The sequence below is a fragment of the Ambystoma mexicanum genome, chromosome 2q, assembly GCF_040938575.1.
Source record: "Ambystoma mexicanum isolate Mex_15411 chromosome 2q, UKY_AmexF1_1, whole genome shotgun sequence".
In the NCBI taxonomy this organism is placed as follows: Eukaryota; Metazoa; Chordata; class Amphibia; order Caudata; family Ambystomatidae; genus Ambystoma; species Ambystoma mexicanum.
In genome coordinates, this window is record NC_090924.1 from 1264158508 (window position 1) to 1264176865 (window position 18358).

Sequence of the window (18358 nt, forward strand, 5' to 3'; positions counted from 1 at the left end):
CCACTATGTCCCTTTGGGGGGAATGATTGTCGCTGTCCTAAATGTTAACTTGGTGCACTTAACACTCCTCCGGTCCATCCAATCCTATGTCTCACGAGGGTAAGCAAAGAACCAGATTTGACCATTGTGAAACACATTGAACTTTGATGGGAACATCAACATATAATTCAGGTCCAACTTCCTTTTAACTCTGTCAATGGATTGATTTTGTTTCCGGACATTTTGGGATGAAGACAGGGAACAAAAAAATGTTTGATCCATCAACAACGATTGGCCTATCTGCCGGGCCTGCAGAAGCAACATGTCTTGGTAATGAAGCAATCTGACCACAGACACTTGATGAGGCTCTGGAACGTGGAGGTCAAGTGGGAGGTAGGCCCGTGCCACAACAGTATGAGCCCTCTCCAATGAAAAGAGGCTGGAAATGCCCTTTTTCTCTGGTGTTGCCAAACATACTAATCTTCCAGATAGCTTATCATTGAGCCCAGAGGCCAGCGACTAATGCTGTTTCGCCTTTCGACCTCTGAGGGCTTTGCATCCAGCAGCTTGGCTGTCTCACTGATCAGAAACCCCAGTTTAGGTATTCCACTATGTCCTCCAGAGTGGATATTTGTTCTTCAGCTTCACTAGTCACTAGAGTTCAGAGAACAGCGAGGAGAAAACTCCAATCATCTCTTGTAGCTTTGCATCCAGAGATATCCATCCCTAATCATCCACATCATTTACAACATTGATGGCTCAGCCACCAGCACCATCACAAGCTTGGGCGGCGCATAGGACAAAGCCGTCCACATCCTTTTTCAGTCTTGAGGCAGCCTGTGCCAGTAGTGCAGACTTAAATGTGTCCATCTTGTTGGCTTAGCAGAGCTTGTTCGATAGGTTTACTAGCACACTTTGAGGTCTGCCCAGCATACCACTGTACCAGACGCAGAAATTGTGTCTTTACCTGTATTTCGTATGTGTACGTGGAGTGGGTCACCATTTCAACCAGAAATGACCCATTTAGTGACCAACGGAGAACAGAGGCATTTTCTGGAGCGGGTGCTTGTACAAAAAGCATTCCTAATAATACATTAAATAGACTTGAAGATGAAGGGGCGATAGTGGGTCCTGCTGAGGTGGAAGACCTGTATGCTGAAGTGTAGCACATTTTGAGGACAGCAGCTACTTGGCGTGCTAACATTTCAAAGGGGGCATTTCACTCTGTATATTTTAGGCTTCACACCTCCCCCAACTATTTTAGAAACTTAAGGAGGTTGGTTTGATTTTTGTGTCCCGCAATAGTTGCATTATTGTTGGACTTCATTTAATCTGTTATTTGGCTCATCATTGCATTCCTTTCTCTATGGTCGGTCTTGTTTCTTCTTTCTATTTTTCTTCTTTTCTGTTAAAATTTGGTGTGAAAGCTAGCGAAGCAAAATAAACAAACACAGATATATGCGAACAGACACCAGGTACATGAACACAAATGATTACAAAACTAAACAGACATAAATGTGCCCAGGTCAGTAGAAATTAGAACGTCGGCTTTGTGCAAGTATTCAGTCGAATTACCGATTAACAAAAGCGATTCAGCTCCAGATTCCTTGCTTTTCGTTTCAAACCTAATACTTTGTCTTATCACTTTAATACTATGTAAAATCTCAGAGGAAAATATGGAGTGAAGATTGCAAAAGGAAATGGAATTACACATTCTGAAAGCATTCCTATTAAAAATAAGACAAAGGTCCACAAGTTTGTGCAGCGGGGAGAGGTAGTGAGGATGAGCTAGAGGGAAGCCTAATTTGTTCTTAGAGAAAGTACATATAGAGAATGAAGAATTCACAACAGGTAGTGGAGATTGTATACGACATAGTCAAAGAGTTGTGCTATGATGGTGAAATTGAAAGGAATAGAAGATATTTGGATATCAGAAGGCTTCACAACAGGTGGGCTGCCTCTTCCGGGTAAGTTTGAGGACGATTCAGTTGAATGTCAGGCAGCACAAGATGTGGTCAACATTTCCAAACCCATATTGTCCTCTTTGGAAACCTTGCATATTGGGACATTTCTCAAACAATATTATATGCTAGCCTGCTTCAACAGGAAAGGTGTGAGAAATAAAAATGTATTTCTGTGTAGATGGAGAGCCCTGTAACTGGTGGGGTGGTGGGTGTGGGTGTGTGTGTGGGTGGGTGGGGGTGTGGGTGTGGGTGTGTGTGTGGGTGTGTGTGTGTGTGTGTAAATAAGGATGGGATGTTAATTAAAATTAACAGAAATGCATGCAAGATGGGAACACATTCAAAATAGGGATGGGATTTTTTTTTAAAGTGTATTTTTAATGTTTACAACATGATTTATGAAATAAAATAACAATTTGGCTGACTACTAAATATGCAATTGGGTACACCCCAAGTTAGTTTGTTTATTCATTTGTAATGGGTACCAAACCCGGGGGTATCAGGGCGCAGAATACAGGATGATACATGAAAACGTTCAGCTTAAGGTTACACAGGTTACAAAAAGAAAAAGGTGTACAGCAGTTCCCCATTGGGGTACAATCAGGGATCTGTAAATCAGATATATACATGTTAAGCGGTCAGTAATTAAATAATTTACAATATTGATATACAGCATATTCAAATATTTGCAGTGATTATATACAGACAGATCAATAGGGTGATGCTATGATGCATGCAAGGGAGAGAGACAGTCACTAAGGTTGGTTAGTCATCGTTTTCTCTGAGCCATTTAGTAGTGTTATATCTGAATTTAAGAAATGTTTAATCCACCCTCAGGGTGGGGGGGTGGAGTTCTATAGCTGCGCTGCTTTGACCGGGAAGCTGCTCCCTCCGGCTTTTGTCAATTTAAATCTAGGTACGACTAGGCAATCTGAATTGGTAGTCCTGGTCGGTCGGCTAGTAATGGATTCTCTCCACCAAACAGTGAGGGGCTGCATTGTTAAGGCATTTATGGGTTAACGACACAATTTTGAGTCAGATTTTATCGCTGATCGACAGCCATTTATTCTGTCTCCTTGCCTCAGAAATATGTTCTCTTCTGGCAATGCCATGTGCAGTTCTCAAAGCATTATTCTGGAGAATTTGAATCTTGTTAATAATGTGCTTGCTAGCGATCAAGTATAGGGGGTGACAATAGTCCAAGTTGGACAAAATTAGGGCTCAGGCCAGTATGGTACAGCTATCATTGGATAGAAAGGGTTTACCGGCTCTGATCAGTCTGCAGGTATATGCAGAGGCCGAGGCCATGGCATTGACCTGTTTAACAAAAGTGAGGGTGGAGTCGAGGTGGAAACCTAGGATTTTTACCTCTTTTGCAACTTTAATAAGGTTACCATCAATAATAAAAGAGGTATATTTGGGGCCGAGTTTGTTGAGGTTAAATGTAGTCCCTAGGACGAGGAGCTCAGTTTTGTCATCATTCAGGCATAGACCGTGGGCGGCCATCCATGCCTGGATGTTGAGATAGATTTTATTTACTAAGGCCATATCCTTGTCATAATCACTGGTAAGCGGTATGAGGATCTGGTTATCATATGCACAATTAGTGTAGGTGATACCCAGAAGGTCCAGATCATCGAATAGGGGCTTAGTAAATATGTTATACAATGTAGGTGAGACGCAGGAACCCTGTGGCACACCACATGTAATAGGTATGGGGTCTGCCGCAGATGGTGAGAAGACTCATGGTCCTGTTGCTCAGAAAGGATTGGATCCAAACTATGGCATCCTGTGCGAAGTGGGCAGCTGAGTCGAGGTGATTGCATAGTACTTTATGGTCCACCAAATCGAAGGCGGCCGAAAGATCAAGAAGGAGTAGCAAGACTGTGCTCCCCTTATCCTTGAGTTCGTCTATCTGGGTGTTCAGATCGATCAGCGCCGTTTCAGTGCCGTGTTGGGGCCTGAAGCCAGATTGGCAGATTCCCAGGAGCTGATTGGATTCCAAGTACTCCTGTATCTGGAGATAGGACACCCGGTCTAGTATTTTAAGTAAGAATGGCACTGTTGTAATTGGCCTCTATAAGTGGAAATATGATGTCAATTAATTTGATGGCTTGACCTGAGTAGAAGGTTAAAGTGGTAGGTAAGTTGTCCCTTGTGTAAAGGGGATTGGGGTGGGGGCGGGGCTTGTAGGGTCCCGTTCGGACAACATGCAGTCAAGTTTGAGTTTGGTTTTTAAAAAGTACCACTAAAAGAATGTTAGGTGTAGTAAGAGCATTCCAGTGCAGTGGTGCTATTACAGAAAAGGCGCAAAAGTGGGAGGATGGGCAAGGGAGTGGAGACCAGTAACTTGCAGAGGGACAATAAGTGTTGGTTCTAGACTGCAAAGTATGTAGAGATGCAGTCAGCAAGATTTTAGAAGACCATGAATGTATTTATAGACTAGGAACAAGAACTTAAACAGCGGTTTTGCATGAAGTCCCACCCAGTGTGGTGCCTGTGGTTAGTGGAGGCAGAGGGCATGGATATGTAAAAAAGTGTACATGTAGAAAAGGTTAGAACTTTGTTGCGAGGAGCTAAAATGTAGAGGGGGAGATCAGGAAGCAGTGTCACACAATAGTCAAGATGAACAAGTTACTTACCAACTGGAAACGTTCTTTCGATTGGATGTTCCTCCAACGTATTACTCATCTTAGATGTATTCCATCCTGCTTCGGAAAAAAATTTCGGCAGAGGGCGCCGATGTCGTCGAGTCGATGGTCCCTCGAAGGCCTCCGCCGAGGGTGATGTCATCGGGTGTATAAGTAGCACGCGCGGCTCCCGTTGGCCTCAGTTCTGTTTTTCCCCCTTCATTATTGATTTTTCACTGTGTAGACTGTGCCGGCAGACAGGTATTTGCCTTGCGAGAGTTGGAGTGGCAATAGCTCAGAAAAATCTACAGAGGGGTAGGATGGGAGGGCGATGAGGAATACGTTGGAGGAACATCCAATCGAAAGAACGTTACCAGTTGGTAAGTAACTTGTTCTTCGAGTGGATTGTGTCCTCCAATGTATTCCTCATCTTAGAGAGACTCCCAAAGCAATATGGACAATTCCTCTGGAGGAGGGCTTAGATTTTTCAATACTCTTAGATGGCCGAGTATAGTACTGCATTACCAAAATTAAGCTCCTTAGACTGAGAAGCATCCAGGCTATAGAATTTTGATAAAGTGTGCAGCGAGGACCAAGTTGCTGCTTCACAAATGGGCCTTATAGGAACACCTCTTTGTAGGGCAGTTGAAGAGGCTATGCCTCTGGTGGAATGAGCCCTTAGACCTTCTGGTGGGTCTTTTTGTGCTAATTAGGAGCATTCTGAAATACAAAGCACAATCCTGTGTGATATTGTTTGTTTTGTCACCGACTGTCCCAATCTCTTTCCTGTGTAGCCAATAAACAGTTGATTGTCCACTCTAAGCTTAGAAAGCCTAGAGATGTAAAAGCTTAAAGCTCTTTTTGGATCCAACCTGTGTAACCTTTCCTCCTCCTTACTAGGATGAGGTGGAGGATAGAATGCGGCTAAAACAATTCTGACTTAAATGAAAATCGGATACCACTTTTGGTAAAAATGAGGGTTTAACCTTCAACACAACTCTGTCCTTATGGAACACAGTATAGGGTGGCCCAGAAGACAGTGCCTGCAATTCGCTCACTCTTCTTGCAGATGTTAAAGCAACTAGGAAAGCAGTTTTCCATGTCAGTAATCTTAATGGACAAGTGTGCAAAGGCTAAAAAAGAGCACACATTAAGTATTTTAGGACCAGATTGAGATCCCAAATTGGCACTTGAAATGGGTAAGGAGGAAACACAGTGAGTCCTTTAGTCCTTTTAAGAATTGTACTATCAAAGGAATTTTGAAGTAGGAGCATTCTTCCGACGGGCGCTTGAAGATGGAAAGCGCCACAAGATAATCTTTAATTGTTCCAACATTAAGACCTCTATGTGCTAGGGTCAGAAGGAAGGACAGTACTTCCGGAATAGGACATAGAAAGGGATCGACATTTTCCAACGGCAACGGTATAGAGACTTTGTTGCTGGCCTTCTTGCCGAAAGCAACAACTCCATGTCGTTATCTGGAAGGTTCCAATCCTTATATCTCAGCCTTTCAGATACCAAGCGTGAAGGTTGAGGGTTTTGACCTCTGGATGGAGAACCTGACCCTCCCTTTGGGAGAGAAGGTTCTCTCTCTGAGGAAGACGTACTGGGGGACAGATGGACATGTCTAGAAGGTACGGGTATCACGTTCTCCTGGCCCAATCCGGGGCAATTAGGATCATGCGGCTCCCGAAGCGTCTTAGTCTCCTGATGACCCGAGGAATGACGGGAATCGGCGGGAACGCGTACAATAGTGGGAAATTTCACTCCACCACGAACGCGTCCCCCAGGGCTCCTTTCGGGGGAAAATTCCCTTGAGCAATACCTTTCGCACTTCCGTTTGATCCCGGTCGCAAATAGGTCCACTTGAGGGGTTCCCCAAAGGGCGAAGATCTCTTGAATGACTTCCAGAGCCAGTTCCCATTCGTGGGACACCGTGCTCTGCCTGCTCAGAGCATCTGCCGTCATATTCTCTTCCCCGGCTAGGTGAACTGCCGTTAAAGAGATTCCATCTTGAATTGCCCAATACCAGAGTTGCATTGCCTCTCTGCACAGAGGTAGTGACCCCACACCTCCTCTTTTGTTTAGATAATGCATGGCCACTGTGTTGTCCGTCATTCTCAGGACATTCTTTCCTCTGACAGATGGCAGGAAAGCTTTCAGCACTAGTCCAATTGCTCTCAGTTCCAGAAGGTTGATGTGTAGTTTAGACTCCGATGGAGACCAACGACCGCTGATTGTCAGATCGTTGGCATGAGCTCCCCACCCCTTGAGTGAGGCGTCCGTCACTACTGTGATCTCCGGCCATGGTTGCCAAAAAAGCTCTCCTTTCAGAATATTCTCTGAACAAGTCCACCATAGAAGATCTTGACGTACCTTGTTCGGAAACTGGAGAAGATCCGTCATTCGACCTGAGAACTGGGACCATTGAGTCTTTAGAGCCCATTGAAGGGATCTCATTCTCCTTCCTTTTTCGATCACCCGGGCTCAGGGGCGCGCGAGTATCGGAGCGATGACGCTCCTGGCCGGCTTCCAAGGAAGGCGCGGACCGAGGCTTCACTTTCTCAAACACCTTCATCATGTTGACCCTGAATGCTTTATCATATAAAGGAGACAGAAAATACATTCCCCACTCAACACTGATCTTTACATATCGTGTGATGCTGAAAGACCCTCATTATACCAATAGTCTTGAAAAAATAGACCTAGTACTTATTTGTTTTTTTTATAATATCAAAAATAGTTTATTTTACTAGGTTGAATCACAACCCAACTTGTTCTATTATAAAAATAGCTCTAAAACAGAATTTTCAGTAAAAAGGACCCCACAACACAACATACAGTGGATACATCTACAATACAAATTACTAGTTTCACTCACATCTATTCCTATAACATGACAATACAATACATCAACATATACAATGTATATAATGATTTAAACATTTCCAATCACTGAGTGTTATTAACTCAGAATGAACAGTCCCGACATGTTTCAGTTCATCGTGGCGCTAAATGCATGAACCTTCTTCAGGGGAAGAACACTTTTAATTTTTTCTCCACCATGTAATCCAGGGCCCCAACAGTACTCTTCAAACCGTACTCCTATAATTTTTCAATACACAAAGAAAAATAGGGTATCACTACAGATCAACATCATCACAAATACATAAGTCAGCTCCAAAATGCTAACTATGTTACCAGTAACATTCAAATATGTACCTATATACTGGTAAAATCAATTGAACCCAATGGTCACTACATACCTCACAAGTAGGATTACTGCAGTGTAGGTGTGCCACAGTGCACCCGAATGCCCTCCGACCTCTTTCAATAAGTCTGATACTGTTCTCTACACGGTTCTTTAGTAACCAGGAACCTGATTTCAACTGAGAAAGGAACAACAAACAAACAGTGGTGTGAACAACACAACCACTACTCCCTCACTTCATCACAAATTCACGTGACTGCTGAAACTATATAGAGCTTCCATCAACCTGCCCATCTAGGAGGTGCTCCCACGTGTATCCCTATCATTCAATGTGGTCATGCCTTTCATAACAACCCTATAGTGCTTTTAAAACTACAACCTTCACCATAGCACTACCACTATTTTAAAACAATATATGCATATATACCTATTACGCCATGCAAATACTCCTGCGTGGATGAAGAGATTGTTTACATATTCTTCGTCGCTGTTAAATTGTCCAAAAAATTGTAACCTACAATAGAAGAAACCTGATCAATGTTCTAGCTAAAAAATATATATATATATATATCTATATATATATATCACATGTATTTCTGTGGCACGCTATGCCCAATACAATGTAGTTTAACTAAATATCAACCATTATTATAAAATCCAAATAAATGCTCGTGTAAGTCGGTGGCCCATCATTTAATACCCAATTAGTAACGTCTGCAATACAGTGTACTACATATCAATAGTTGTAACCTTAATTAAGGACCGAAACTTCACCCAATGTAGCTCTGGCAACCAGGGATCGATACCAGTAAATGCGGCGGTTCGGCTGCTAACCCCATGTTTTTCGTAATGAGAAGCAGTTCAAGTTGACAAATGCTAAAACACAAACGAAGGACTAACCTTCTTTGTTTTATGGAACGTCGCGCATCCTATTGCTGAGACATAAACGATGGACTAACCCCCTTTATTTCATAAACATAGTAAAGAGATTTACTCGATCATGGGTAATTGACCGAGATCTCTAAACTACAATGTAATTAATATCAATAGTTGTTACCTTGCATAAGGACGGGAATTTCACCCAATGTAGCTCCGGAAACCCAAAACATGATTCCGGAAAGCGCGGCGGTTCGGCTGCTAACCCACTGCTCTCGTAAGTGCAATAAACCAGCTCACATACACCTACCATGGTAGGCCAATTAGAGACCACAATTACAATTAACCCAGGATTCCATGCTGGAGACAGTCTGATCCGTTCTGCAGGTAAAAAACCTGGGGTTATAACATAACCAGGGGACCATTATTAGACCAAGTTCTACACTAAATAGTTTGAAGGTAATCAAAGTTGCCCACACTATGTGAAGTCAACCATTGCAACACATTACAAAAATACATTACAATACCTGAACCATATCCGACTCATCACATTATATTTACAAAGTCTAAACCAGTGTCATTTTTGAAAAACCCATTTCCATTCATAGTGCATCTTACTAACTTCATATTTCTCACTAATGACCCATCAGATATATCTATATCTCCATAGGGATGTTCTACCACCCCATGTCCTTTTATCTCTGAGTATGCAACCAGTCAATTTCTTCATTAAGACCAATGATATGACTTTGGCACCTGTAAATCATTTTTTGTTCGAATAGGATGAGTTTATCATCTATTTCTGATTTATTTTTGCCATAAATTTTCTTTAAGATCACCCAACTGAAATCCTCGTGAGAATGTTTCATCTGTACAAAATGTTTAACCATAGGAGCTAGCAGTACTCGGTTTTTTATGCAACTGCGATGTTCTATCATGCGAGTACGACATTTCCTGTTGGTTTTGCCTACATATTGTAATCCGCAAGGACACGTAATTAAATAGACAACATTTTCCGTGTTACAATTGGTCATTTCATTAAGAACCCACTTAATATCAGGATTTAACATAATATATTTTGTTTCCTTCGTCGTGGCACACATCACACATTTTCCACAGGGAAAATGTCCCTTAACAGGCGGAAGGCCCCATAACGTGGTTTGCCTGGGTGCTAATGGTCGTTTGATGGATATGTCATTCCTAATGAGCATCTGTCTGATGTTTTGGCTTTTCCTAAAAGCCGCCAATGGAGGTCGAGTAGATTCAGCATTGTACACTTTCTTCCATGTCTTATTAATAATGCCTTTGATTTTATATGACAAGTTCGAAAACGTATTGACAAATACAATCCGATCACCTTTATCATCTCTTTGTCTTTTCTCTAGTAAGGCCTCTCGATTATTATTAGAAGCTCTTTTGCAAGACCTCTTTACCAGCTCAGCAGGATAGCCTTTATTACACAGTTTTCTTGACAACAGAGCAGCACTTTCTTTATAATCCTGCCCCAAACTACTGTTTCTCTTTAGCCTCAAAAACTGCCCAAAGGGCAGATTCGCCTTAATATGATTATCATGGTGGTTGGAGAAATGGAGAAGAGCATTTTTGTCAGTTCTTTTGTTGTAAGGTTTAACTTTGAGGTATCCTTCATAGTGAAATATGGTGATATCTAGGAAGTTAATTTCTTGTGTATTGATCTCTTTAGTGAATCTTAAGAAAGGGTTCTGTACATTTAACCACTCGACAAAGAGTTCTGCCTCTATAGCTGTTCCTTCCCATAGTATAAAAATGTCATCTATATACCGAAGCCATTTCAAAAAGGTGTTTCCTATACGGGTTAGTGACTGGATAAATGACCGTTTTTTCAAAAAATTCCACATATAAATTAGCAAGATTAGGCGCCATGGCAGCACCCATGGCTGTGCCTTCAATTTGCTCAAAGAATGCTCCTTGAAACTGAAAGAAATTACGAGTCAAAGCAAACTCCGCACACCACATAATGAAGGCATTACTGACAGGATGACCATCTACCCTCTCTCGTAGAGTTTCTTCTATAACCTCTAAAGTGGCCCTTTGAGGAATAACTGTATACAAGGATTGTATGTCCAGACTGATCAATAAGAACTGGCCTGAGGTAAAAGGTAAATTTTCAATTTTGTTGATAGCATCCAAAGTATCTCTTAGGTAACTATCCATTTTGACCACAAATGGTCTTAAATAGAAATCAACAAATTTAGACAAGGGTTCAAGGATGGAGTTGACTCCAGAAACAATAGGTCTGCCTGGGGGATTAGTAAGGCTCTTGTGCACCTTAGGTAGAATATAAAAAACAGGTACGCGTCCTTGTTTTTTAATGAGGTAATCACATTCCTGTTTGCTAATCATTTCTGCTTCATATGCGCTCTGTACTTTGGCTTGTATGATCTCCATCATAGCAATAGATGGATCAGAAGGTATGGAATGATAACTTCTGCCATCACTCAGTAATGCTTCCCATTCTTCGGGTGAATGTTTAGTGAGCCATTTCATCCTTTTTGGGGATTCGTCCGAGATGGAGGGGGACCTGTGGTGTCGTTTCTTCGATTTATTTGTCGAAGACGATGAGCGATGGGAATCGCTACGGGACCTGGACCGATGCCCTTCGCGTCGAGGAGATTTCTCCTCACTGGATCTCAACTCGACGCTAGAGGTTTTACGGTCAGATTTGTGACCTACGTGTAGTTTTCCCTTCCTTTCTCGCAAGGCCTTCCCCGTCATCGCCTGACACTTCGTACAGGCCTCCATGTCGTGGCCTTCTCAGAGGCACCACGAACACTCTCGGTGCGGGTCTGTGAGCGACATTTTTGAACCGCACGACTTGCACCTTTTGAAACCCAATTTCGGGGTTGTGGTCGCCGTCGATGACGAGGACATATTCGTTTTCTTATATTATTTGCTATTCTTCACAGAACTCGAGGCGCGCTGAATCTCCGAAGCAACGTATACTGAGGAAAAACAGAACTGAGGCCAAAGGGCGCCGCGCGTGCTACTTATACATCCGATGACGTCACCCTCAACGGAGGCCTTCAAGGGACCATCGACTCGATGAGATCGATGCACGGCGCCCTCTGTCGAAAATAAATTCCGAACCAGCTAAAGCTGGATGGAATACATCTAAGATGAGGAATACGTTGGAGGACACAATCCACTCGAATGATGAGAACTAAAGTGTAGATATGGGCTTTTATGAAGTGGTAAGTGAGGAGCCGGCGTATTTTGTTGATAAAGTGGAGGTTAAGCCTGGCTGTGGTTGCAGTGGTAGTAATGAAAGTTGTTGGTGGCTATCAAAGAGAGCCCAAAGGTTGTGTATCGTAGTTGAGGTGTTGAAAAGATCCGGGGAGAAACGAGAAGGGGAGGGAAGAGCAGAGTTGGCATTCCAGTCAAGTTGAAAGAGGGCTTCAGTCTTAGAGGAATTAACCATGAGTTAATGTACAGCCATCCAAAGGAAGATGGCGGTAAGGAATTTGGCTATGCGTTCTGATATAGCAGTAGTGAAAAAGGTGACGAGAAAAGTACAGAAGATATGAGATTGACAAGGGAGGAGTGTAAAGGGTGAAGAGGATTGGGCCTAGGACAGATCCTTGAAGATCGTCCACTGGGAGTTGTGTCAGGGAGGAGGCGTTATGTGAGTTCCATTAAATTAAGAAGGAGCAGGTCACAGAGGTAAAAGGACCCCCATTCGAATGCAGGATTTTTAAAGCCAAGGGAGCAAACTGCTTCAATACGACAGGGATGGCCAACAGTGTTAAAGGCTCCAGCCATGTTCAATAAAATGAGGATGGAGATGTAAGAGTGATCTGTAGTGGTTAGGAAGTTGGAGACGTGGGCGAGAGCAATCTTGGTGGAAAAACCAGATTGGTGAGATTTGTCAAGTGAGTGTACCTTTAGGCACTTGACAATGTGACTGAAGACAAACCACCTCAATACATTTGGAGTGGTGGTTTAGCAGTGAAATAGGTCTATAGAATAAACCATAATTGAGTTAAACAGCAGTTGCTTACTAGAGGTAGGACAGTGGCTGTTTTGTAGCAGGCTGGGAAGTTGCCCATAAATCTGGGGTCTGTAACCTGCCACTCAGCAAATGTGGTGGACTAGGACTTCCATGATCCCTCACCATTCACTGAGCAGCCAAGGTTGACTGGAGTTGTAGTGCAAATCATATGGAGCGCCAAAGTTTTCAGACCTCTGCCATAGAGACAGAGGTTGAATATGGTGGCGAAGAGAAGTGGAGGTAATAGGTTGACTATATTGGATATGGATAGTTAGAGGTTTGGTGGCGACAAAGTGGAATAGTGATGAATGCTTCGGGGTTTGGAAGTCGGAACAAGGTAGTGGGGGGTGATAATCCCAGCTGACACAGTAGCATGAACTGTTCCTCGGACCACACAACTATCTCTCCAGGCGCTGCCATTGAAGATGAAGAGCACTCCCCCATGGTCCATGCTATCAGCCACTAGAATTTGACAGTTTGGCGTCATGTACACCCCATGTGCAGTTTAAGGAGGGTTGCCTGCCCACTTTCTATACCTTGGCTCGCTCTGGAGTTGAATATGCATCAGCTCACCAGTGCTCAGTCTCTACATACTTGTGAGTCTTGTCTTAGCCCAGTGCCGACATGAGCGAGAAATAGCTGTGCTCTGCCACTTCACGTTCAAGGCACTAGTTCTAGAATCCTACCCAGTCTGGTCCCGCACACGCCACATCTCCTCTCCCCATCCTTCAAACAAGCCCAAATCACACCGGGAATAACCTGGAGGGAAAGGGCTACAGTAAATAGAAAGGAGGAGTGAAAGTCCTTGCACACCAACGGTCCGCGAAGAACCACCTGCAGGCTCCTACTGGATGTAGGCAATCACCCATCCGCATGCTCCTTGGAACACTATCTCAGTGCGCAGAGCTACTTCCCTGCAACTGAGGGGTAGGAGGGAGGCGACTGCTGACTCTTCGTCTAGATCTTCCAGCTGTGACGACCCCACACCCAAAAGCCGTCTCCATTTTGGGAGGCATCCGCCGCAAGTGATGGCACATTAGGTGCACCAGAAGTGAGAATTACAGAACGAATACCCTGATAAATGTTGATGTAAATCTTTCAGGTAAAATGGTGGCCTGTGGCCCAAGTGTGGTATTAGGTAAACTGGTTTAGAGATCACACTGGTTTCCTGAAGGGAAGGTGTAGAGGAATGTATAGTATCAAGTCTCTGGTTTCGCATATAATTGTCACATCAACTTTACGTCAGATAGGTGTCTGGTCAGGTTTAAAGAATGGGTATGTAATGTACAGATAACATAGGTAGGGGCATATGCAGTCACAGGTAGTTGTGAGAGGGCTGTTTTGCAGTCCCCCCTACTGTGTATGGAGGGAGAAGAGGGGAAACAGCCTCTGCCCAGAGGTTAGGGTCTGAAGCTTAGGAAAGACAGTACACTCAAACCCACACACGAATATTCGAGATCTCCAGGACTGCTGCTCTGCCCCACATGCCTGACGGGACAGGACCACCAGTCCGGTACAGACAGAAGAGCAGGGTTCAATGGTCGCCCATTGAGTGCCTGCCAATACTTGTACTGGGCTCTTTCTCTCCATGTACCCTAAATGTTGAATGCTGGCAGTGTATTTCAGACCCTTGACTCTTCGTCCATGTCTTCTAGCTATACCCCCTTCACCCTTAGGATGTCTCCCATTTTGGGAGGCATTGGCTGTAAGGGACGGAGCATCAGCTGCACCACAAGTGATAGTTCTAAACAGAATCGACCGGGGGAACACGCCTCTGACCAACATGCAGTGTGGCGAGCTTCCACCAGCCTCTGAATGTTCCTGCCAGTCAATTGGGAAAAATGAAAAAGAACTGAAACGCAAACTGAGGTCAAATGTGGGGCTATCAGCTCATGTCCTTTTCAAAGGCAAAGATGTAGGGGAGAGAGAATAAATATAAAAAAAGACTAATGTAAAACATGAGAAACGAAGACAAGGCTACTGATCAACGATAGTGGGCAAGTTAAGATTCTGTACAAATAATCGGTCATAGAGGTACGTTGCAAGAGCTCCATTGTTGCAGATGTTGATCATGCCAAATGTTACGCAATTTCTATGAAATGCATCTAAAGCACATTTCCTTTGATCAAATAAAATCATAATGGCTGGCTTAAAAAGAATGGTGAGCAAGAGATAAAAACAAAGGAAATGATGGCGGTTACAAGAGAAGAGGCAGTAAAAGAGTTGGGTGCAAAGGAGACAAGGTGGTGTGACTAAAAAGACGTCAAATAAGCGTCCTAACCATATTGTAAGAGATGCAGCATAAAGCTGTGTTGTCATTAACATATACAACCATTACATTTGCCTACCTGTTCCAGTTCATATGCTTTGGCCTTGTCTTCATCACGGTCGGCATTCTTCCGATATGCCAGTCCTAGACCCCATACAGCAAGAATGCTGTAGACATTGTCTCGTACCCAAGCATCCCTTTGGTCACAACTTGCAGGAAGTAAGCCAGTTACTGGATTCTGTAAAATAGAAAACACTTTATGTTCATAACAATCATGTTTTAACCTCAGTCAAGCTGGTGTTCCAGATCAAATTGGAAACATCACTGCCTTACACTACACTCTTGTTCTATAGGATAACTGTCCAGATGCGTGCAACTGTTGTTCTATAGGATAACTGTCCAGATGCGTGCAACTGTTGTTCTATAGGATAACTGTCCAGATGCGTGCAACTGAAAGAATTATTATTCATTGGTGATCAATAGGAAGGTAAACAAAAACGAAATGCAGCATTTGCCAATATAGAATGTCTCTTTTCTGTCGCTCACTTGGTGGAGAAGGTTCATCAACAAGACCATTTGGTCTGCTTGTGTTCCTTCTACTTTTTACATAATAGGCATATCACAATTACTTACTCTTATAGTCACATTGAGAGGTGAATATTTATAAGTTATACCACCCATTACGACCAAGCGTGGCATGAAGTTAGAGCGGCTACGCAAAAGGTTTAAACTGTGCAGCAATGCTTTGCTAGAACAAAAGATGCAAAGACAAAGAAGTTGACTGGGTTGGGAGATGACTTGTCCTATATATGCTCTTAACCACCATCAAAAAGCGGTTTTCGAGAAGGGGACGAACATGGGAAATTGGTAGCCATACGTCTTTCAAAGCTGCCGGGGGTGTGAGGGCGGAATGTGTGGTACTATAGAAACAGTTACTGTGCGAAATGGAATTCTGGTTATAGCAAACAATGCCATTAAAAGTTTTCAGGAGCTTCTGTGGAGACCATTACAAACATGTTACTGTCATCACTCCTAAACCAATTCTTTGATATTTGTTTACACTCTTATTGATGTAGACAGAGGCAGCCTAGAGGGTCCCAACTGGCTAGAGGAGAGCTACACAGAAAATGATACTAGAAAAGGCTCCAGGACATGAAAGGTTTACAAGGAACTGTAGGGGCCCCATCCATCTGACTAGAGGAGAGCTACATAGAAACATGAGATTAAAAAGGCTCCAGGACATGAAAGGTTTACAGTGAAAATGTGCAAATATAGCAATCACTTGTTTGCTTCTTTTTTGGTTCAACATTGTAACACGTGTATTTGAAACATCCTGATCTGACTCCATGTGGGAGGCGGTCATCACATTGATTCATAAGCCTGGGAATTATAGTGGAAGTTATAAACTAATTACGTATGTAGAGAATTATCAGGTTACTCACCGTAGTGACCACCTTACTCCTAGTCCATAGTCCCCTTTCCTCCATACTTGTGGGACGGGACCGGAGCACTTTGTAAAAAGCATCAACATTTTTTTCCAAAATGTGTCCCTCTCTTTCCTGCGCATCGCCCATCAGTCCTTTTCTATCACAGGGTCCAAGACCCATTAGCAATAACAGAGGAACCTTATTAGAGGGGACGACGGGCGGGCGTATGGAGGAAAGGGGACTATGGACTAGGAGTAAGGTGGTCACTACGGTGAGTAACCTGGTAATACTCCTACGTCCCGTCCCCTTTTCTCCATACTTGTGGGAGATTCCCAAGCACTCCTTACAGGAACTATGGGTGGATGGAAATACCCCTTACTAAAACAGGTTCTTTAGCACAGCCTGACCAAACTGAGCGTCAGCTCTAGAGCTCATATCGAGGCAGTAATGCTTACAGAAAGCAGATGGGGAGGCCCAAGTAGCTGCTTTAGCGATGGACTCCCAGGGAACATATTTCTGAAAAGCAACCACGGTTGCCTTGCCCCGCACCAGGTGTGCATGGATACCTTTAGGAGGTTTCAGCTTTTGGACGGTGAAAGACTCCGTGATACAGGCGGCAATCCATCTGGAAATAGATGCCTTAGACGCCAGCCTGCCCTGAGGGTTACCGAAGGTCACAAAAAGTTGAGAAGAACTCCGAAGCTCGGAAGTCCTGTCCAGGTAGAACTTAAGAGCTCTTCGGACGTCAACACAGTGTAGAACACTTTCAGCCTCCGAGGCAGGGTTCGGAAACATGACCGGAAGGGAGATCGACTGATTCAGATGGAATTCGGTCACTACCTTCAGTAGGAAAGCCGGGTTTGTCCGAAGGACTACCTTGTCCTTGTGAAAGACCAAGAAAGGATGCTCCACCGACAATGCCTGGAGCTCACTCACTCACTCTCCTCGCCGACTTAACGGCGACCAGAAAGGACACTTTCCAGGACACGTACTTGAGGTCAACCGTAGCCATTGGCTCAAAGGGTTTATGGCACAGTGCCATCAGGAGTACATTTAGATCCCAAGGGGGGTGTGGACTACGAACCGGAGGGTAGAGGCGTGTCAAGCCAGCAAAATGTCTCCTCACCACCGAGTTAGTTAGAGAATAAGAACACAGGTCTGTAGAAAGGTAAGCGGAAACCTCTGAGAGATAAGTCCTGCAAGACAGAACATGAACCCCTGACTCTGCTAGGGAGGATACGAAGGACAGCACTGTGTCAATCGTTGCCGCCTTCGGATCCAACTCTTTCTCCAAACACCAATGACAGAACCTGAGCCATTTACTCTTGTATTGAGATCTGGCCGAGGGTTTCCTGGCTGCCTGGATAATACGCATGTTATCCGCAGAAACTCAAATGCTCTAAAGACTTGAACTCAGGCACCATGCCGCCAAGCTGAGCGATTGTGGGGAGGGGTGCCACATCTGTTGTTCCCCTTGGTGAAGAAGATCGGGAGTTACTGGTAACTTGATCGGCGGATACACCGACAGGTGTTGAAGTTCTGAGAACCAAGACCTGGCCGGCCACCACGGGGCTATCAGTAGAAGAGAACAGTTCACAGAGTTCTTCAACTTCCAAATTGCTCAATGAACTAGGGGCAGAGGCGGGAAGGCGTAAGCTCTCATGTTGTGCCATGGAATCTCGAGAGCATCCCCCCAGAGAGTAGGCTCCCAGCTCCCCTCTGGAGGCGTACTGAGGAAGCTTCTTGTTTACCGCCGTGGCGAAGAGGTTCACCTCCGGTGTGCCCAACGCGAGAAAATCCATGAGAGGACCTCCGCCTTCAACTCCCACTCGTAGCTGACCACTGTCTGCCGGCTGAGGGCATCCGCTCTGACATTCAGCTGGCCCGGGATGTGCACTGCAAGCAGTCAGACCCCACGAAGCACGGCCCACTCCCAAATCTGGATGGACAGGTCCAAGAGAGGGGGAGACTTTGTTCC

At 44.1% G+C, this 18358-nt stretch overlaps 1 protein-coding gene across 2 annotated transcripts in view; it reads right to left on the bottom strand.

Annotated features, from left to right (window-relative positions):
• Window positions 1-18358, bottom strand: part of PHKA1 (phosphorylase kinase regulatory subunit alpha 1) — a 2290600-nt gene that overhangs the window by 2174959 nt on the left and 97283 nt on the right. For both annotated transcript variants that reach the window (XM_069648650.1, XM_069648649.1), the window contains exon 2: window positions 15033-15191. In XM_069648650.1, coding sequence (XP_069504751.1) covers window positions 15033-15191 — 159 coding nt within the window. The remainder of the gene's footprint in view (window positions 1-15032; window positions 15192-18358) is intronic.